Source organism: Schistocerca nitens, chromosome 1 (assembly GCF_023898315.1).
Source record: "Schistocerca nitens isolate TAMUIC-IGC-003100 chromosome 1, iqSchNite1.1, whole genome shotgun sequence".
In the NCBI taxonomy this organism is placed as follows: Eukaryota; Metazoa; Arthropoda; class Insecta; order Orthoptera; family Acrididae; genus Schistocerca; species Schistocerca nitens.
In genome coordinates, this window is record NC_064614.1 from 187319825 (window position 1) to 187343419 (window position 23595).

The 23595-nt window shown below is 45.8% G+C and overlaps 2 protein-coding genes across 2 annotated transcripts in view; one reads left to right on the plus strand and one right to left on the minus strand.

The window, feature by feature from the left end:
- The window catches only part of LOC126245060 (mucin-5AC), a 465061-nt gene that overhangs the window by 260346 nt on the left and 181120 nt on the right, over positions 1 to 23595 (minus strand). Inside the window, exon 2 of the mRNA XM_049948287.1 lies at positions 6677 to 6860. Coding sequence (XP_049804244.1) covers positions 6677 to 6797 — 121 coding nt within the window. The 5' untranslated portion in view covers positions 6798 to 6860. The remainder of the gene's footprint in view (positions 1 to 6676; positions 6861 to 23595) is intronic.
- The window catches only part of LOC126235883 (uncharacterized), a 117122-nt gene continuing 102085 nt past the window's right edge, over positions 8559 to 23595 (plus strand). The window contains exon 1 of the mRNA XM_049944850.1: positions 8559 to 10147. Within this exon, the coding sequence (XP_049800807.1) occupies positions 8559 to 10147 (1589 nt within the window). The remainder of the gene's footprint in view (positions 10148 to 23595) is intronic.

A 23595-nucleotide genomic window follows, 5' to 3' on the forward strand; every position in this document is an offset into this window, starting at 1 on the left:
CATTTTTTCATGCGCTTTTCCTTTTAAGAGATGTCAGATCATATTTTGTAAGTGTAATTTCAGGCAGTCTGTGGCACATTTCTTCTGAACAATCAGCTATATAGCTCATTAAGGCATTAGTGTCCATTGGTGACACTTCAGGAGGGTAGCAAGTTGCATATCTAGGATTCTGTATGCTTTTATAGTTTGCTTGTTCAGTTAGTCTTGCTGGGATGCGTAAGATGTGAGCATGCTGTGTGCAGACGCAGGAGGAGCTGCCCGCAGTTCGAGAACAGCTGAAAGCTCTTCTGGCTATAGTGTCATCTTCAGGCTGCTGCCTCGGGGTGTATAAGTGACAGGGAATCTGGATCGTCGCATGGGACAGATAAGGGGTCGCTTGTTTCGCCCACGGTTTCTGCTACCGAGCTCCTCCTAGCGCATCCGAGACGATTGATTCGCCTTCACAGGAGAGTCAGTGGCGGGAGGTAATGTGTTCGCGTCGCTCGAGGCAGAGGTCCAATCTGGACCGCCCCGCCCATTAATCCTGTGAGTGGACATGTGGCTCTTCTTTAATCAGGGTCCGAGTAGGCACACAGGGGGAAGGGTTTACGTTACGTTCTTTATGGAGCCTCTTAGGCAGACAGAGTATGTACACGAGAAAATACCCACAGGAAATATTAAACGAACATCCAGAATTTAGACACAAATACTACCCTAAAAACTTTATTGAACTTTTAGAATACGAAAATGGATAAATAGCAAGTAACATATGAAACAACGAAATACAATCGTAACAAATTTTAATTAGTAAAATAATATCGCTGTTCATCTGCACAATCTTTCTAAACATATAGCTTCGTAATAGTGGAACTGTCAAACTGCTGTCATCTCGTAATTAACATTTCATTTTAACATCTTGACAAAAACATTTACGATCTCATTAAAGCAGTCACAGCTACAAAACAATCCACTAACGACGCAATATGGACGTCACATCAATCTAGACGTGAGTACAAGACAGCTACTTTAATGTGAATGACATTGACATCCATACCTATTCTCACCAAAATTGTAATTGCGGGTACTTGAAAATGGCGATAAAGCTTAAACAGTCTGTAGCAATTGTAAATAAAGATTACTCATTATAAGCAGCTATTTGGTGTATCTACCGTAACAATCATGTCGTTGGTTGGTTGGTTTTGGGGAAGGAGACCAGACAGCGTGGTCATCGGTCTCATCGGATTAGGGAAGGATGGGGAAGGAAGTCGGCCGTGCCCTTTCAGAGGAACCATCCCGGAATTTGCCTGGAGTGATTTAGGGAAATCACGGAAAACCTAAATCAGGATGGCCGGACCCGGGATTGAACCGTCGTCCTCCCGAATGCGAGTCCAGTGTCTTACCACTGCGCCACCTCGCTCGGTCAATCATGTCGTTATCAGACATATATTGTAGCAGTTCTTTTAATGTGTGCTCCAGGCTTCATCGAGCTATGTTACCTGGCACTGACACATCATAAGGAACACTTTCATCCTTAAGTTTTGCACGCCAGTGTGATATATGTAACGATTGTATATGGAGTATCCGAAGAGATATGCGGTTGGATTGAAGACTTCCTAGCAAACAAGCATCAGTACGATAACGCATTGTCAGAACTGGAGCGAAGACTACCTAGCAAGCACATAGCAGTATCAGTATCCGAAAGCATCATCACAAGCGGAAGCAGAGTGCGGCAAATTTCGAGGTAACGTTATAGGACCATATATATGTATATATATTGGTCCATTGATCGTCACCGGGCCAAATAACTCACGAACTAAGCGTCAAACGAAAAATATACAAAGAACGAAACTTGTCTAGCATGAAGGGGGAAACCAGATAGCGCTATGGTTGGCCCGCTAGATGGTGCTGCCATAGGTCAAACGGATATCAACTGCGTTTTTTAAAATAGGAACCCCAATTTCTAGTCGCACCGCCACCAAACAAAAAGTTAATAGTGTTTTTAATTTTTTGAAAAAGAAAAATCTCACGGGATGGTTACTAGGAGTGTGTTGCAGAAGAATTCACTTCCTGCTGGTTGCGCAAGACGCTGATAAGGCGCGCGCGCTGGCTCAGGGCGGACGTTGACGTCACGATAAGGGCCGCCGGCTGCAGCTGCGCCGCAGTACGGAGCGTCATTCGCTCTGCGAACGTCGAGGAGTGCGGACGCATAGCTCTGGGTGTCTCTGGGCGTTGGCTTGCTACGTTCACTTGTGTTAACGTGCCACAGCAATGCCTAGGCGACGTGCATGGCGTCGTCGCTGGCGGCGCAGCGTTCCTGTGTATCGCAGTTTGAAGGCTATTGATATTGACTTGGCTGGACAGTTTAATAAACAGCAATTAATTAGAGGTCCAAATGTGTTTCGTGGACTCCATTTGAACTTTACATGTGATGTACAAGCAGTTTTTGAAGGTAGTACATGGCTCACGCTTGCTGTTGTATGGGGCAACTATCCAGATTATGGTGGCCTTGAAGCCTTCCCAGATGCAAATATTTTGACATGGAAGACTTGGAGTATAGCAGAGACAACAGGACGTTTGGCTAAACAGCCTTATGGGACACTTGTTCGCAGTATGCCATTTGTCTTGAGTACTAGAAAGAAGAAAAAATTAAATGCAGATGAGTACCTGTTTATATGGGCCAAGATTGGTAATGGAAATTGCGGTACGTAAAGAAATATTTATGTTTCAGTTGGACCACTTTTTTCGCTTTTGATAGATGGCGCTGTAATAGTCACAAACATATGGCTCACAATTTAAGACGAACAGTTGGTAACAGGTAGGTTTTTTAAATTAAAATACAGAACGTAGGTACGTTTGAACATTTTATTTCGGTTGTTCCAATGTGATACATGTACCTTTGTGAACTTATCATTTCTCAGAATTCATGCTGTTACAGCGTGATTACCTGTAAATACCACATTAATGCAATAAATGCACAAAATGATGTCCGCCAACCACAATGCAGTTGGCAATACGTGTAATGACATTCCTCTCAACAGCGAGTATTTCACCTTCCGTAATGTTCGCACATGCATTGACAATACTCTGACACATGTTGTCAGGCGTTGTCGGGGGATCACGATAGCAAATATCCGGTCATCCAATATGTTGGACGTACATCGCCATTCTGTCATGCAGGTCGCTGATGTTCCACTTGTCGCAGCCATCGTGGATTTTCCATTTCCCAATAGTGCATATTATGGCGGTTTACGTTACCGCTGTTGGTGAATGACGCTTCGTCGGTAAATAGAACGCGTGCAAAAAATCTGTCATTGTCCCGTAATTTCTCTTGTGCCCAGTGCCAGAACTGTACACGACGTTCAAAGTCGTCGCCACGCAATTCCTGGTGCATAGGAACATGGTACGGGTGCAATCGATGTTGATGTAGCATTCTCAACACCGACACTTTTGAGATTCCCGATTCTCGCGCAAATAGTGTGCTACTGATGTGCGGATTAGCCGCGACAGCAGCTAAAACACCTACTTGGGCATCGTCATTTGTTGCAGGTCGTGGCTGACGTTTCACATGTGACTGAACACTTCCTGTTTCCTTGAATAACGTAACTATACGACGAACGGTCCGGACACTTGGATGATGTCGTCCATGATACCGAGCAGCATACATAGCACACGCCCGTTGGGCATTTTGATTACAATAGCCATACATCAAGAAGATATCGACCTTATCTGCAATTGGTAAACGGTCCATTTTAACACGGGTAATGTATCACGAAGCAAATGCCGTCCGCACTGGCGGGATGTTACGTGATACCACGTACTTATACGTTTGTGACTATTACAGCACCATCTATCAAAAGCGAAAAACGTGGTCCAACTAAAACATTCATATTTCTTTACGTACTACACGAATATGTAATAAAAATGGGGGTTCCTATTTAAAAAAACACGCAATTGATATCCGTTTGACCTATGGCAGCGTCATAAAGCGGGCCAACCATAGCGCCATCTGGTTTCCCCCCTTCAAGCTAGACGAGTTTCGTTCTTTGTACTTTTTTCGTTTGATGCATATTTCGTGAAATATTCGGCCCAGTCACTATCAATGGACCACCATATATATATATATATATATATATATATATATATATATATATATATATTAGGTCTTTTTTATCCTGTGTTTTTGTTAAGGAAATTGCTTCTTCTAGCTCTATATGACAAATGTGTTTTCATTATTTGTTCACTCTGTTTCACGTTACAATTCAACAAGTTTCGAATAAAACATGGGTTCAACAGTGACAATTTCAGATTTGTTGTAAAGACTGTTTACTTTTAAGTAACAGACAGGAGGATAAAAACATTTCATAGGTTACTCAGCCGTTTACATATCTTTACCCAATTTCTAGCTGGTTCATCTCTTCCGGTTTTTAGGGAAATCTGGTAAGACACTGATCGCATTCTCAAAGAAAGCGATCATTGTGATGTAATGCCTGATGTGTATGCAACACAGCTAACATACAAGTAAGCTTAATAACTACCTAAAAGGTACGAGGAAAACTACCATAGTCTTAAGCTTACTTCATGACGGTCTGCGGTAGCCTGTGGTGGTTTTACAACTCTTGCTACAGACTGAGTGCTACACACTGAAGCGCCAAAGAAACTGGTATAGGCATGCGTTTTCAAACACAGAGATATGTAAACAGGCAGAATACACCGCTGCGGTCGGCAAAGGAGTATATAAGACAAAAAGTGTCTGACGCAGTTGTTACATCGGTTACTGCTGTTACAATGGCAGGTTATGAAGATTTAAGTGAGTTCTAAAGTGGCATTACAGTCGGCGCACGAGCGATATGACACAGCATCTCCGAGGTAGCGATGAAGTGAGGATTTTCCCGCACGACCATTTCATGAATATACTAAGATGGTATCTGTCCGAAAGAACAGATACCATCGGTGACCATGCAGCTCGTTAGAATGAAATTACAATGAAATGAACACCCTTAGCTGCTTACAGGCGTTGACATACGTCAACGGGGACAGATGAAAATGTGTGCCCCGACCGGGACTCGAACCCAGGATCTCCTGCTTCCATGGCAGACGCTCTATCCATCTTTTTTTTTTATTTATTCATTTTGTTCGATATACTTCGTTGCGTTTGGTCGGGGCGGACGTCACAAGACATTCGTTCAAATTGATCATTGGTTCGTTGACTCAGTTTTTTTATTACAGAGAGGGTGCAGCCCTCTGACCGAACACGCTGAGCTACCGTGCCGGCTATCCATCTGAGCCACGGAGGACACAGAGGATAGCGCGACTGCAGGGATTTATCTCTGATACGCCTCCTGCGAAACCCACATTCTCAACGCATTGTCCCGCACCACATTCGTAGTGCCCCCGCCCATTATACTCATTACTCGCGGCGCGTTGCCGATTCCCGTAAGAGTTCGAGCACTGTTTGTGCATTCGCACAGAAGAAGAAGATGGTCAAGTGGCCGGTGAGCCTTAACTATATATATACTAAGATGGTATCTGTTCTTTCGGACATGTCCGAAAGAACAGATACCATCGGTGACCATGCAACTCGTCAGAATGAAATTACAATGAAATGAACACCCTTAGCCCGATCGGGGCACACATTTTCATCTGCCCCGTTGACGTATGTCAACGCCTGTAAGCAGCTAAGGGTGTTCATTTCATTCTCATTTCACGAATGTACCGTGAAAATCAGGAATCCAGTAAAACATAAAATCTCCGACATCGCTGCGGCCGGGAAAAGATGCTGTAAGAATGGGACCAACGACGACATAAGAGAATCGTTAAATGGGACAGAAGTGCAGTCCTTCCGCAAATTGCTGCAGATTTCAATGCTAGGCCATCAACAAGTGTCAGCGTGCGAACCAATCAACGAAACATAATCGGAGCCAAAGGCTTACTCGTGTACCCTTGATGACAGCACGACATAAAGCTTTACGCCTCACTTGGCCCCGTCAACACCGACATTGGACTGTTGATGACTGGAAACATATTGCCTGGTCGGACGAGTCTCGGTTCAAATTGTATCAAGCGGATGGACGTGTACGGGTATGGAGACAACCTCTTGAATCTATGGCTCCTACATGTCAGCGAGGGACCATTCAATCTGGTGGAGGCTCTGCAATCATGTGGGACGTGTGCAGTTGGAGTGATATGGGACTCTTGATACGTCTAGATACGACTCTCACACGTACGTAAACATCCTGTATGGTTATGTGCATCCATTCATGTCCATTGTACATTCCGACGGACTTGGGCATTACCAGCAGGACAATGAGACACCCGACACATCCAAAATTGCAACAGAGTGGCTCCAGAAACACCCTTCTGAGCTTAAACACTTCCACTGGACATCATACTCCCCAGACCTGAACATTATTGAGCACATCTGGGATGTCTTGCAACGTGCTGTTTGTAAGAGATCTCCACCCCCTCGCACTCTTACGGATTTATACACAACCCTGCAGGATTCCTGGTGTCAGTTCCCTCCAGCACTACCTCAGACATTACTCAAGTCCATGGAACGTCATGTCGCGGTACTTATGCGTGTTCGCGGGGACTGTGCACAATATTAGGCAGGTCCACCAGTTTCTTCGGCTCTTCAGTGTAGCTGATGTAGTAGGCCTGTAGTGCTACAGTGGCAAAGTGAACGGTGTGGGGTACTCACAGGGCAGGCAGCGCGACTCGTTGTAGCGGGCGTAGTAGGCCTGGCAGGCGCAGGCGCCGGCCATACAGCGGCTGTAGGGCACTGCGCAGTCGCGGTCCGCATCGCAGCTGGCACCCAGCATGCGCCACCTGCTGGGGGCAGCTGGCCGGCGCTGCGGGGACGGCACCGCGCGCGACGGCCCCGTCTGCGAAACAAGCCAAGCAAACATTCAGCAGTTCTGTCTGCACCACGCACGACGGCCCCGTCTGCAAAATAAGCCAAGCAAATACTCAGCAGTTCTGACTGCACGGCGCACGACGGCCCCGTCTGCGAAACAAGCCAAGCAAACACTCAGCAGTTCTGTCTACACCGCGCACGACGGCCCCGTCTGCAAAACAAGCCAAGCAAATACTCAGCAGTTCTGCCTGCATGGCGCACGACGATCCCGTCTGCGAAACAAGCCAAGCAAACACTCAGAAGTTCTGTCCACACCGCGCACGACGGCCCTGTCTGCGAAACAAGCCAAGCAAACACTCGGCAGTTCTGTCTGCACTGCGCACGATGGCCCCGTCTGCAAAACAAGCCAAGCAAATACTCAGCAGTTCTGCCTGCACGGCGCACGACGGCCCCGTCTGCGAAACAAGCCAAGCAAACACTCAGCAGTTCTGTCTACACCGCGCACGACGGCCCCGTCTGCAAAACAAGCCAAGCAAATACTCAGCAGTTCTGCCTGCATGGCGCACGACGGTCCCGTCTGCGAAACAAGCCAAGCAAACACTCAGCAGTTCTGTCTACACCGCGCACGACGGCCCCGTCTGCGAAACAAGCCAAGCAAACACTCAGCAGTTCTGTCTACACCGCGTACGACGGCCCCGTCTGCGAAACAAGCCAAGGAAACACTCAGCAGTTCTGTCTGCACTGCGCACGATGGCCCCGTCTGCAAAACAAGCCAAGCAAATACTCAGCAGTTCTGCCTGCACGGCGTACGATGGCCCCGTCTGCGAAACAAGCCAAGCAAACACTCAGCAGTTCTGTCTACACCGCGCACGACGGCCCCGTCTGCGAAACAAGCCAAGCAAACACTCAGCAGTTCTGTCTACACCGCGCACGACGGCCCCGTCTGCGAAACAAGCCAAGCAAACACTCAGCAGTTCTGTCTGCACTGCGCACGATGGCCCCGTCTGCAAAACAAGCCAAGCAAATACTCAGCAGTTCTGCCTGCACGGCGCACGACGGCCCAGTCTGCGAAACAAGCCAAGCAAACACTCAGCAGTTCTGTCTACACCGCGCACGACGGCCCCGTCTGCGAAACAAGCCAAGCAAACACTCAGCAGTTCTGTCTACACCGCGCACGACGGCCCCGTCTGCGAAACAAGCCAAGCAAACACTCAGCAGTTCTGTCTGCACTGCGCACGATGGCCCCGTCTGCAAAACAAGCCAAGCAAATACTCAGCAGTTCTGCCTGCACGGAGCACGACGGCCCCGTCTGCGAAACAAGCCAAGCAAACACTCAGCAGTTCTGTCTACACCGCGCACGACGGCCCCGTCTGCGAAACAAGCCAAGCAAACACTCAGCAGTTCTGTCTACACCGCGCACGACGGCCCCGTCTGCAAAACAAGCCAAGCAAACACTCAGCAGTTCTGTCTACACCGCGCACGACGGCCCCGTCTGCGAAACAAGCCAAGCAAACACTCAGTAGTTCTGCCTGCACGGCGTACGATGGCCCCGTCTGCGAAACAAGCCAAGCAAACACTCAGCAGTTCTGTCTACACCGCGCATGACGGCCCCGTCTGCGAAACAAGCCAAGCAAACACTCAGCAGTTCTGTCTACACCGCGCACGACGGCCCCGTCTGCGAAACAAGCCAAGCAAACACTCAGCAGTTCTGTCTGCACTGCGCACGATGGCCCCGTCTGCAAAACAAGCCAAGCAAATACTCAGCAGTTCTGCCTGCACGGCGCACGACGGCCCAGTCTGCGAAACAAGCCAAGCAAACACTCAGCAGTTCTGTCTACACCGCGCACGACGGCCCCGTCTGCGAAACAAGCCAAGCAAACACTCAGCAGTTCTGTCTACACCGCGCACGACGGCCCCGTCTGCGAAACAAGCCAAGCAAACACTCAGCAGTTCTGTCTGCACTGCGCACGATGGCCCCGTCTGCAAAACAAGCCAAGCAAATACTCAGCAGTTCTGCCTGCACGGAGCACGACGGCCCCGTCTGCGAAACAAGCCAAGCAAACACTCAGCAGTTCTGTCTACACCGCGCACGACGGCCCCGTCTGCGAAACAAGCCAAGCAAACACTCAGCAGTTCTGTCTACACCGCGCACGACGGCCCCGTCTGCAAAACAAGCCAAGCAAACACTCAGCAGTTCTGTCTACACCGCGCACGACGGCCCCGTCTGCGAAACAAGCCAAGCAAACACTCAGCAGTTCTGTCTGCACCACGCACGACGGCCCCGTCTGCGAAACAAGCCAAGCAAACACTCAGCAGTTCTGTCTACACCGCGCACGACGGCCCCGTCTGCGAAACAAGCCAAGCAAACACTCAGCAGTTCTGTCTGCACCACGCACGACGGCCCCGTCTGCGAAACAAGCCAAGCAAACACTCAGCAGTTCTGTCTACACCGCGCACGACGGCCCCGTCTGCGAAACAAGCCAAGCAAACACTCAGCAGTTCTGTCTGCACCACGCACGACGGCCCCGTCTGCGAAACAAGCCAAGCAAAGACTCAGCAGTTCTGTCTACACCGCGCACGACGGCCCCGTCTGCGAAACAAGCCAAGCAAACACTCAGCAGTTCTGTCTACACCGCGCACGACGGCCCCGTCTGCGAAACAAGCCAAGCAAACACTCAGCAGTTCTGTCTGCACTGCGCACGATGGCCCCGTCTGCAAAACAAGCCAAGCAAATACTCAGCAGTTCTGCCTGCACGGAGCACGACGGCCCCGTCTGCGAAACAAGCCAAGCAAACACTCAGCAGTTCTGTCTACACCGCGCACGACGGCCCCGTCTGCGAAACAAGCCAAGCAAACACTCAGCAGTTCTGTCTACACCGCGCACGACGGCCCCGTCTGCGAAACAAGCCAAGCAAACACTCAGCAGTTCTGTCTACACCGCGCACGACGGCCCCGTCTGCGAAACAAGCCAAGCAAACACTCAGCAGTTCTGTCTGCACCACGCACGACGGCCCCGTCTGCGAAACAAGCCAAGCAAACACTCAGCAGTTCTGTCTACACCGCGCACGACGGCCCCGTCTGCGAAACAAGCCAAGCAAACACTCAGCAGTTCTGTCTGCACCACGCACGACGGCCCCGTCTGCGAAACAAGCCAAGCAAACACTCAGCAGTTCTGTCTACACCGCGCACGACGGCCCCGTCTGCGAAACAAGCCAAGCAAACACTCAGCAGTTCTGTCTGCACCACGCACGACGGCCCCGTCTGCGAAACAAGCCAAGCAAACACTCAGCAGTTCTGCCTGCCACTCCAGAGCCGGTGTCCGACATTTTGTGGAAGTGGTATTTGCCAGCCTGGAGATGGTAGTCACACTTTTATTAATCTGCTAAAGTCGTTTCTCTTCCGAACCTAATAGTTTTGCTTAATGGCAAGTGAGTTCCCCGTCAAGGCAGACGATTTCCAGCACCTGTTGAAAATAAACATCTGAAAAATCTGAGATGGTAGCAGCACTTTGCAGAGGAGGGCTGTTACAGGGGGAAGGAAGTGACCAGTGAAAGTGCTCGTGTTCTGGTGCTGAGGGCAAATGCTGAAGGGTAAGCATCTTTAAAACAATTTCATGGGGTAGTTTTGGTCCCACAAAATCAAGGAGTCGCATGGCAGCGACTATCACGGATGTATGCAGCAAGTTGTGTGGCCTTGACCTCTTAGCAACAAGTAATCCTGAGTTAATAACGAGCATCAAAGCCAATACAGGGAATAGTGAACACAGGGTTGTCGTAGCGAAATTGAATATTCTAATCCCCAAATCCTCGAAAAATAAGCGAAAAAAATACAAAAAAGCAGATAAAAATTCACTTGACGCCTTCCTGAGAGACAATTTCCACTCATTCCAAATTAATAATATAAGTGTAGACCAGATGTGGCTTGAATTCAAAGAAATAGTATCGGCAGCAATTGAGAGATTTATACCAAATAAATTAACAAACGACGGAGTTGATCCTCCTTGGTACACAAAACGGGTTAGAACACAGCTGCAGAAACAACGAAAAAAATCGTGCCAAATTTAAACGGACGCAAAATCCTCAAGATTGGCGGTCCTTTACAGAAGCTCGAAATTTAGCGCGGACTTCAATGCGAGATGCCTATAACAGTTTCCACAACGAAACTTTGTCTCGAAACCTGGCAGAAAATCCAAAGAGATTCTGGTCGATGTGAAGTATAGTAGCGGCAAGAAACAATCAATGCCTTGTCTGCGCGATAGCAATGGAGATACTATCGAAGACAGTGCTGCCAAAGCAGAGTTACTAAACACAGTCTTCCGAAATGCCTTCACAAAAGAAGACGAAGTAAATATTCCAGAATTCGAATAGATAACAGCTGCCAACATGAGTAACGTAGAAGTAAATATCCTCGGAGTAGTGAAGCAACTCAAATCACTTAATAAAAGCAAGTCTTCTGGTCCAGGCTGTATACCAATTAGGTTCCTAAAAATGGCTCTGAGCACTATGGGACTTAACTTCTAAGGTCATCAGTCCCCTAGAACTTAGAACTACTTAAACCTAACTAACCTAAGGACATCACACACATCCATGCCCAAGGCAGGATTCGAACCTGCGACCGTAGCGGCCGCGCGGTTCCAGACTGTAGCGCCTTTAACCGCTTGGCCACCACGGCCGGCAATTAGGTTCCTCTCGGAGCATGCTGATGCATTAGCTCTATACTTAACAATCATATACACGAAAGATAAGTACCCAAAGACTGGAAAGTTGCACAGGTCACACCAATATTCAAGAAAGGTGGTAGGAGTAATCCACTAAATTGCGGGCCCATATCGTTAACGTCGATGTGCAGCAGGATTTTAGAACATATATTGTGTTGGAACATTATGAATTATCTCGAAGGAAACGGTCTATTGACACACACTCAACGTGGGTTTAGAAAACATCGCTCCTGTGAAACACAACTAGTTATTTGTTCACTTGAAGTGCTGAGTGTTATTGACAAGGGATTTCAGATGGATTCCGTATTTCTGGATTTCCGGAAAGCTTTTGACACCGTACCACACAAGCGGCTCGTAGTGAAATTGCGTGCTTATGGAAAATTGTCTCAGATATGTGACTGGATTTGTGATTTCCTGTCAGAGAGGTCACAGTTCGTGGTAATTGACGGAAAGTCATCGAGTAAAACAGAAGTGATTTCTGGCGTTCCCCAAGGTAGTGTTATAGGCCCTCTGCTGTTCCTTATCTATATAAACGATTTGGGAGACAATCTGAGCAGCCGTCTTCGGTTGTTTGCAAATGACGCTGTCGTTTATAGACTAATAAAGTCATCAGAAGATTAAAACAAACAGCAAAAGATTTTAAAAAAATATCTGAATGGTGCGAAAAATGGCAGTTGACCCTAAATAACGAAAAGTGTGAAGTCATCCACATGAGTGCTGAAAGGAACTCGTTAAACTTCGGTTACACGATAAATCAGTCTAATCTAAAAGCCGTAAATTCAACTAAATACTTAGGTATTACAATTACGAACAACTTAAATTGGAAGGAACACATAGAAAATGTTGTGGGGAAGGCTAACCAAAGACTGCGTTTTATTGGCAGGACAGTTAAAAAAGTAACAAACCTACTAAGGAGACTGCCTACATTACGCTTGTCCGTCCTCCTTTAGAATACTGCTGCGCCGTGTGGGATCCTTACCAGATAGGACTGACGGAGTACATCGGAAAACTTCAAAGAAAGGCAGCACGTTTTGTGTTATCTCGAAATATGTGAGAGAGTGTCACAGAAATGTCAGGATTTGGGCTGGAAATCATTGAAAGAAAGGCGTTTTTCATTGCGACGGAATCTTCTCACTAAATTCCAATCACCAACTTTCTCCTCCGAATGCGAAAATATTTTGTTGACACCGACCTACATAGGGAGGAACGATCACCACGATAAAATAAGGGAAATCAGAGGTCGTACAGAAAGATATAGGAGGTGTTCATTCTTTCCACGCGCTAAACAAGATTGGGATAATAGAGAATTGTGAAGGTGGTTCAATGAACCCTCTGCCAGGCACTTAAATGTGATTTGCAGAGTATCCATGTAGATGTAGTTTAAAAGTGTTTAATATTTCTAAAATCGGTAGTTAGTAATCATTCATGATATACAAAGTTTCTAAGGAAAGTCTGTAAGGATTCGCAAGTATGTTATGCTTTTCCAACCCAATTTCTTTGGTGAATCTGTGGTTTAGTGCATTTACAAGTAGTTGCTTGGATCAGGTTTTATACCAAATACTGGAGCATTTAGCTAGCTGGAGGTGGAGTTTAATGAAAGATATGGACTTGGCGACGTCTAACTGAAGTCAATAATTCACATTTGTTTTTGTGGAAATTTGAAAGGCGAAGTACTGTAAACTGTAACCCCATTTTTCTGTGAAGTTTGTCGACGGAAGTTGCTACAACTCAGCTGCAAGTGGTTTATGAACTGTTAGCAGTGTACGTTTCCTCGGGATCTTGATAAATGCAACAGTGCGTTTGTTATGAATTGTGGAACAGTGGCAAGGTTAACATGGTCACCTTAGTGAAAGCGAGGATTTAGACCCTTATTTAGACAAGTTTCAATACCGTAGCAGTGTAGAGAATTAATCCAGATCCGACAACCAAGGTTTCGTAGCAAATGTGCAAAGCAATACGTGGCATCATTATATTACGATTGAGAGGACTTGACAGTTTGTCACTTGTCGCTACAGTGTCGTCACATCGGCTGCCTCTCGGTTGAAGACAATGCCCAAACACGGCGGGGTCACTTCCCAAGTGTTTTCCATACAACGAGCAGCAATACTGGAAGCGGCTACCGTCAGGTATAGCGGGAACGCGAGATTCTGTGCCCACAGCTGATTTTAAGTGACCAACGACCGAACTGCGGCAGACGACGCGTTTTGTAGCCCTCAGCTTACTCTCTTGTCCTACCCTTATGACAACCTCTTGATGTGCAATGTGTCCAAGAATACGGTGGTCAGCAACCAGTGGCAGAACTGTTAATCACGCTCGCTTTATCCCCTGTGATTAAAGCTGACCCCTACAACCAAACTCAAGACAGGAAAATTCCAGTTTCAGCATTAAAAGCGAAACGTAACTTTTCGCTTTCATCGGTTACCTGCAGTTATCCTCACTCTGGCTGCACGAGCTGACACGATGCCAACTGCTGAGCAGTCCTGGTTGGCAATCGGTTACAGGTTATAAGCGACACAAGCAGATTCCAAACGATAAAAACGATAGGAAGAAAAAAAGGAAGGAAAAATAAGAGCAAATAAAAAGTCAATACTATGATGAAAATGACGCGATAAAAGCTTAAAAATAAAAAAGAACTACATTTAAGGAAATTAATTGAAAATAATAGTAATCAGTCATATCATAAAGATTTAAAAATAAAAAATAAGTCACATGATGGGCTTCGAACCCACGATCATCTGTAAATCACGATTAAACATTAACCACTGCGCTATAGCAACACTTCGCTCAATAGTGTTTTATTTATGCCTCCATAGGGCCAGCTGCAACAACGATTTTCTGTCTTCAAAACGGCTTCATGCAACGTCGTACGGAGCTGTAGGCCGAAAAAATGGTTCAAATGGCTCTGAGCACTATGGGACTCAACATCTTAGGTCATAAGTCCCCTAGAACTTAGAACTACTTAAACCTAACTAACCTAAGGACATCACACACACCCATGCCCGAGGCAGGATTCGAACCTGCGACCGTAGCAGTCCCGCGGTTCCGGACTGCAGCGCCAGAACCGCACGGCCACCGCGGCCGGCGCTGTAGGTCGATCTCTGTGATAATAATAATTGAACATGCGACATCCGACGCTGAATCGAGTCTTGTGCGAAAAGATCCAGTAGTGTTTGGCCACTGCTGTATTTGAAACATGGGATACCGTCCTTTTGTGTGTGTGCTGTTTTGGTGTGGTTGTTGTGGTCTTCAGCCATGAGACTGGTTTGATGCAGCTCTCCATGCTACTCTATCCTGTACAAGCTTCTTCATCTCCCAGTACTTACTGCAACCTACATCCTTCTGAATCTGCTTAGTGTATTCATCTATTGGCCTCCCTTTACGATTTTTACCTTCCACGCTTCCCTCCAATACTAAATTGGTGATCCCTTGATACCTCAGAACATGTCCTACCAACCGATCCCTTCTTCTAGTCAAGTTGTGCCACAAATTTCTCTTCTCCCCAGTTATATTCAGTGCCTCCTCATTAGTTATGTGATCTATCCATCTAATCTTCAGCATTCTTCTGTAGCACCACACTTCTGGTATGGTCATCATGTGCGATAAAATGCGAAGTACAAGAGATAGACCCAGGATTCGGGATCCAAACACGTCAAGAAAGGAACGCAGACAAGGAACTGGGAACGAACTGACCATTTGTTGTGGCCACTAACCAACGGCGAACAGTGTGCGCGTAATGTTGAGCACTCTGATTGGAGGAAGACAGCTCTAATGCGTGAAGTACAAGGTATACAACTTTGCTTCCGCCGTTTTTTCCCCAACAATTGAGGCTTTAACGAAACAAATTGGTTACACATGCAAACAAATTGGTAACACATGTGTCATTCAAAGTATTTTACATCACTATCCACTACTTTCTCCCATCTTTTGGGCAGTGTACGAATCCCACGTCGAAAAAATTGTTCATCTTTTGAAGCCATCCACGAATCGATCCAGTTTGGGACTTCTTCAAGAGATTGGAAGTGTTGGTGTGGTGTCACCGCTAGACACCACACTTGCTAGGTGGTAGCTTAAATCGGCCGCGGTCCATTAGTACATGTCGGACCCGCGTGTCGCCACTGTCTGGATCGCAGACCGAGCGCCACCACAAGGCAGGTCTCGAGAGACTGACTAGCACTCGCCCCAGTTGTACGACGACGTTGCTAGCGACTACACTGACGAAGTCTTTCTCTCATTTGCCGAGAGACAGTTAGAATAGCCTTCAGCTAAGTTAATGGCTACGACCTAGCAAGGCGCCATTAACCATTTGTAACGTTGCATCTACCTCAAGATAGAGTCTCACTTGTATCATCCAGAATGCTGTATACCAAAGGACAATATAAAAGTTAAGTGTTCTAGTAGCTACGTTCTTTTCTTTATCACATTCATTACGAATCCTGTTCCAGACTTAACGCCAGACGGCGTGAGTTGACGCGTGCCCTTTCGGCTACTTCACTGTGGACTGGCTGCCTTAACAGTCCACTACAGTTGGTCTGCCAGGCCACGCGTCATTGATCTAAACAGGTGATAGAGGAAGCAATATCTGGAGAAAACGAAGGGTGGGATAGGACTTCCCATTTTAACGTTTACAAGTATGTTTTGATCTCTTTTTGCAACCTGGGGTCGAGCGTTGTCGCGCTGCAAAATCACTTTATCGTGCCTCTCGCTGTATTGCGGCCGTTTGTCTTTTAATGCTCTGCTCAGACGCATTAAGTGCGTTCGATAACAAGCTCTTGATCAACAACGAACTTAAACGGATGTCTTACGACGTCCGCCCCGACCAGAAGCAACGAACAAAAGCGAACAAAATGAGAATAAAAAAAAAGCGGTTCTAGGCACTTGAGTCCGGAACCGCGCGACCGCTACGGTCGCAGGTACGAATCCTACCTGGGTCATGGATGTGTGTGCTGTCCTTAGGTTAATTAGGTAAAAGTAGTTTAAGTTCTAGGGGACTGATGACCTCAGATGTTAAGTCCCATAGTGCTCAGAGTCATTTGAACCATTTTGGTCCCACCAAATGCAGAGCATGATCTTGGAGCCGTGAATATTCAGTTTGGCCGTCGATGTGGAAGCATGGCCGGGATATCCCCATGATTTTTTGCATTTAGCGTTATCGTAATGAACCCATTTTTCGTTCCCGGTCACAATGCGATGCAGAAATCCCTTCCGTTTTTGCCTCTGAAGCAACTGTTCACAAACACACAAACGCCGTTCAACGTCTCTTGGTTTTATCTCACACGGGACCCAAGTTCCTTCTTTCTGAATCATGCCCATAGCCTTGAGACGTTTTGAAATGGCTTGCTGTGTCACTCCCATTAATCTTGCCAGTTCTTCTTGAGTCTGACCCGAGTCTTCACTCAGTAACGTCTCCAATTCTGCATCTTAGAAAACATTCTCTCTTCCACCTCTATGCCTGTCTACGACGTTAAAATCACCGATCTTGAAGCGTTGAAACCACTCACGACACGTTATTTCACTAAAGCGTCCTTGCCAAACGTACTTGAGAGCTTTCGATGAGACTCAGCCGCTGTTTCTTCATATTGAAACAAAACAGTAACACCTCCCGCAAATGACGAGAATTAGGCTCGTAAACTGATATTTTCAGTCAAGAACAACTTTATGATGCAGACACAAATCGACTAATTTTGAATGAGGTTATGTTGACCGAGGTCCATTCTAACTGCCTGACGTCTGCAATCTGTTTCTTTCGACCGCTACTTACCGTTGTCGCCACCTATCGGCAAACGGCGGAAGTGCGCCACACAGCAATAAGAGTGCGTGGTTTCTAGCCGCAGCCACGAGTGGTACTCGCGCGAAGCTACAGCGCTTGCTAGTGAGAGACGAAAGGAAAGTTTCAGTTGGAGATACGTTTTCGTCTTTACAAGGCTCAAACGTTGTTAATTTTTTAGTATTTTTCAACGATTTGGTGTCAGCTGCTTCCAGAATAGTACCAGGGCCTTGTCGACTCACTTTCACGGCGTCTCATTTCAGTCCGCTGGGCCAGAGGGGGCCCCAAGCGATGTTACGTGTCTATCCCATGACATTTGCTAAGTCACTTTGCTTTACCGCAGGGCGTCCTATGATACCACATGCCAGGAAGACTTCTTAAACTATGGACATGACTACAATAACGTTATTCTGTGCACATATCACTTAGGACTGACAGATCCCACCGAAAATACTGCTTCGACGTTACTAGCAACCGCACCATTTACATAAATGTGTACAGAAGTATCTAAATAGAATAACTCCATGGCAAAGACTGTTGTAAGGGCTGCAAAGAAGATGCTTAGTGACCGAAATGTACAACTACTGACTACATGCTATCGACGTAGCGATATGAGAAAGCAGAAGAAGAAGATAATCGAAGATCTTGACATGTTGAGCGTTAAGGAGACTGATAAGAGGTGCTCGGCATAATAGACGAGGAAAGGGATGTGTCAAAGGCACGAAAAGGTCAGCATGACAGGACGGAATAATTTCGTATCGGGGCAAAAATTGTGGAGATCTGAATATATCCAATTAAAAATTGAGAAAATGTGTTGCAAGTGCTATTCTAATATGAAAAGGTTGGCTCAGTTGAAGAAATCGCGGTGGACAGCGTTAAACCATTAAGAAAGCACAAGAAAAAAATAGAGGAAGACTGGCGAAGAACGCTCCCTTTTTTTTTCAGGTCTAATGAACGTCATATTTTTGTTCAGCCGTATATATATTTACTTTAGTTTTCACAATTTTTCCATTGTTTGATCTGACGCATACTATGTATTTACTGAGTAGTAGAACTAAAAGATACCTTACATCGCAGACACCAAGGGCGCATAGCATCGTGGGTTGTAGAACCTCGTTGGGAAATTCGACCAGGTGTGTGTGTGTGTGTGTGTGTGTGTGTGTGTGTGTGTCTGTGTGTGTGTGTGTGTGTGTGTGTGTGGACATTTGTGTTTCGTGGCTGTAAAGCGAGGAGCCTCCCTGGAACATTATCTTCCGTAAGAGCGTCCGTGGTCCGTCCCACGCGTTATGCAAATTAGAGTCCAGTTGCTGGACAGAGTGAGAGAGAGAGAGAGAGAGAGAGAGAGAGAGAGAGAGAGAGAGGCAGAGACAGAGACGCATCACAGCAGACCGCAGCGCACAGCATCCTAGGTAGCGTCGTTACAAAGCAGGAACCTCTCTCTACGAGGAGCAGCACCTCAACTATTGTTTACTCAGCTACACAACTACTTTACATGGTAGGCGTTACTCGCAGATACAATAATGGCCATTAAAATTGCTACACCACGAAGATGACGTGCTACAGACGCGAAATTTAACCGACAGGAAGAAGATGCTGTGATATGCAAATGATTAGCTTTTCAGAGCATTCACACATCGTTGGCGCCGGTGGCGACACCTATAACGTGCTGACATGAGGAAAATTTCCAACCGATTTCTCATACACAAACAGCAGTTGACCGGCGTTGCCTGGTGAACCGTTGTTGGATGCCTCGTGTAACGAGGAGAAATGCGTACCATCACGTTTCCGACTTTGATAAAGGTCGGATTGTAGCCTATCGCGATTGCGGTTTATCGTATCGTGACATTGCTGCGCCGGCCGTGGTGACCGAGCGGTTCTAGGCGCTACAGTCTGGAACTGCGCAACCGCTACGGTCGTAGCTTCGAATCCTGCCTCTGGCATGGGTGTGTGTGATGTCCTTAGGTTAGTTAGGTTTAAGTAGTTCTAAGTTCTAAGGGACTGATGACCTCAGAAGTTCCATAGTGCTCAAAGCCATTTGAACCATTTGACATTGCTGCTCACGTTTGTCAAGATCCAATGACTGTTAGCAGAATATGGAATCGATGGGTTCAGGAGGGTAATACGGAACGCCGTGCTGGATCCCAATGGCCTCGCATCACTAGCAGTCGAGATGACAGGCATCTTATTCGCATGGTTGTAACGGATCGTGCAGCCACGTCTAGATCCCTGAGTCAACAGATGGGAACGTTTGCAAGACAACAACCATCTGCACGAACACCTCGACGACGTTTGCAGCAGCATGGACTATCAGCTCGGAGACCATGGCTGTGGTTACCCTTGACGCTGCATCACAGACAGGAACGCCTGTGATGGTGTACTCAACGACGAACCTGGGTGCACGAATGACAAAATGTCATTTTTTCGGATGAATCCAGGTTCTGTTTACAGCATCATGATGGTCGTATCCGTGTTGGACGTCATCGCGGTGAGCGCACATTAGAAGCTTGTATTCGTTATTGCCATACTGAGGTATCACCCGGCGTGATGGTATGGGGTGCCATTGTTACACCTCTCGGTCACCTCTTGTTCACACTGACGGCACTTTGAACAGTGGACGTTACATTTCAGATGTGTTACGACCCGTGGCTCTACCCTTCATTCGATCCCTGCGAAACCCAACATTTCAGCCTTTCTGGATACAGAAAATGTTCGACTGCTGTCCTAGCCAGCACATTCTCCAGATCTCTCACCAATTGAAAACGTCTGGTCAATGGTGGGCGAGCAACTGGCTCGTCACAATACGCCAGTCACTACTTTTGATGAATTGTGGTATCGTGTTGAAGGTGCATGGGCAGCTGTAGCTGTACACGCCATCCAAGCTCTGTTTGAGTCAATGCCCAGGCGTATCAAGGCCGTTATTACGGCCAGAGGTGTTTGTTCTGGGTAATGATTTCTCAGGATCTATGCACCCAAATTGCGTGAAAATGTAATCACATGTCAGTTCTAGTATAATATATTTGTCCAATGAATACCCGTTTATCATTTGCATTTCTTTTTGGTGTAGCAATTTTAATGGTCAGCAGTGTATACGCCAACGGGGTCAGGCGAGTGTTACAAGATGCAATACGTCACTGAGATTCTTTCCCGCCCATCTGAAACTTACTACGATTGCTGGAATCCGCTGTCTATGAAATATTCACACATATACGTAAAAGGACATTTGCTACCGTTCATTAGGCTTAAATGCAAGTTGTCTAGAAGACGTTCTAATGCTGACTGTTTTGGCATCACCTGTGCCAGTTGTAGCGTTACTTCATGCATGTTTATTTCTGTCAAGAATACTGCAGTCGAAGCACAGTCCCAACGCGAAGACATCGAACAGGGTGCCTTGGTCCCATCTAAATCCGTACTGGTTGCGTCGCAATAACACGCAAAGTTGTATACCTCTAAAATACAACAAATTAACATTTTTCACTCACACTGGACTTTAAATTCAATCACAGTAATCTTAAATAATAAGTTACGTTTCTTCTTCATAAAATATGATTATTCTACTCATCAGGGGAAACGGGCCGCAATGTGTGGTGCAAAGAAATGCCTTATAACACGAGTCTCTGCTGCCGTTAACTCCAGATGAAATTCAACGTGCAATATTGATTCCCAGAATCACTTTGTAACGTGCAGCAATGCTCAAGGTCAACATATTGAGCACTTAGTACAAGAGCCGTGACAATAAACTTACGAACCGTATCCGAATCACGTGCTGGCTTAGATTTGTAGTAATAGTCTAGACGAGTACTTGATTTGTGACGGTACGCATCGGTACACAGTACCAGTACGGCTGACGAAAAAAAAAATCGGAACCGCAGATTTTTTAGATGTGGTAGATAGAACTTAATTTTTTACCGGTAGAAATCTGGTAGTCACTCTTTTAAAAGTTCAGAAAAGACTTAAAATAACGCTTTAAGAAGTCTAAATTTCAACCCCCTGACCCAAAAGATCATAGTAGAAGAATCATTTTTTTTTACAAATGAAGCAGTGGTGCAGACGTTTATGAAATCACTTCTACTGACGACGAGACAGTGATTTGCGGCAGTGTTATCTGTACACTATTTGATCAAGTGGCACACATGTTATATCGTCAAAGTTCCCTTAGAACCTTCTTTCAAAAGCCACAGAAAAATGTACAGTGTTCCATTAGCAAAAATAACCAAGTCGGTTTCGTAATTCGGAAATTATGAACGATAAAAATTTCTTGCGAACGTCACGAAATACACCGTATTGTGCGCTAAATTTAGCGAAAACCGTACCTCGACATATTTATTCATTCTGGATAGATTTCCGATGGTTGTCTAGCTGCCTCACACTCTATGTAGGTTGGCAACACTCACAACCTACACGAAAAACAAATGATCAAACATGAACACTGTCCCGTTGTGTTGAGCGCGGAAGACGTCACTGTATTGCTGTTTTGTGAGGTGAAGTATAAATTTCGCCATTGCAGCGCAAGAAAAAGTACCTTCAAAAAAGACATAAAATTGCCAAATGTTTATGTACAACGAAGTTTCTTTCAACCTTAACCTCCATTAAGAAAGAAAGAAAAAGTAGTGGTTTGCAGAATATGTGAAAGAGAGACAAAAATACCGTACGTAAATTACACACCAACATTATGAAGAAATACTGTTTTAACCTATAACAAACAAAATGTGCAAATATATGCATCCATACCTTCAGAATGACCAGAGAAGATGCTTTGTGAAAGCGAGACGCTTCTGATGTAAAATTCTCTTTAATTAACTGCAGTAAGATTATGACGGAGGAACCAATAATGACTGATATTTTTATTTAAATTGCATTAAAAATGTCTTAACTTTGCAAAAATTCATGCTATCAAAGTACCGCAGTTTAAGCACCAATCAGCACCAGCTCTTCTTTTCGATGCAGTTTTAATTCTTTTCAGTTCTTTCCTATAATTTGTTCGCGATGAATTTAATTTCTTTACTAATTGAAATTTATCTGCTTCTGGATAAAGTTTCGTATATTTCGACAACAACTGACCATAGTGTTGTGTTTTTTCACGATTGTTACACTCATTTCATTTAAGACACCTTAAGGCTGCCAAACCAGTGCATACTTCCAGTAATTCTCAAATGACCGTGCGTTACGCTGATTTCGAAGCCATTACCACTGATAATACAACAAATCGTGCGAAATAAACAATTTAGCTTACGGTACTAAGCTGACAAATACATTCAATTTCAGACAGACTACAGACGCTAAGCAATTTCCTCAATAAAATCTAATTTCACTAGATCCGTCAATAAATTGCACAGGGTTGGCTTAAGGGCTGGAAACTGCCGGTGACGTCCAACTAAAATAAGTACGATACATCTGACGTTCAGCTGAAATCGATCGATTAAATATGGTGTGAAAGGAAATATAAACCTACGTTACAAGTCAGTCTTTATCATAATCTTTGTTTGGCATTCATATTCGTTGGGTCCGCAAACTCACGAAAAGCTTGTCACAGTTCAACCTACTCTAGAGCTCAGGTCTCGCCACAGGCCAGTCACTATGTTTACATGCGACACATCTTCCGAAACACGAAAACCAAATTTCGGAACCGTTTTTGACTGCCGTATTTACATGTTAAGGTCTGAAGCGGATTTGATAGCCCTGTTAAATATGTTACTTGGAAAACAGCTGTTACAGTTTCTGATTTAGTCAGCACAGTCGGTATTTCTCTTCAATTGGAGGAGGAGCAAGCAACTTCAGTCTAATATTTCTACGTATCTTTCACCGCACAAAAAGCCCCTCCGTCTATATTACTCGAAAATTTTTAAAAACAAGACGAAAACTGACAATCCAAGCATGTTTCAAAACCGCTTGCGTTTACATGGAAGCGAAAATCGATTGCGGGATTGGAAAACCGGCACCTAGAAGCGGATTTCCAGGATCGATTTTGAAGTGTTACATGACCACCCAGAAGCAGCACTGGGAAATAGATTCACGAAATTTGATTTTGAGAGCCCCATGTAAACGGGGTGAATATCTCACCACAACCAAATCGACCGATTTCAGTCGAACGCCATTTGTTCCCTACTCATTTTATCGACTCGTCTGCCGCTGGAAGTTACTGACATGCGCATATTACTACCTCTGAGTTATTTTCAAAGCCTCTGCCACGCCGTCTGCTAGAAGTGAAAAAGCTTTTTGAAACGTTACAAAAAACTGGATAGTATGGTCTTATACGCAATGCTCCAAAGAGGGTTCGCGGTACTA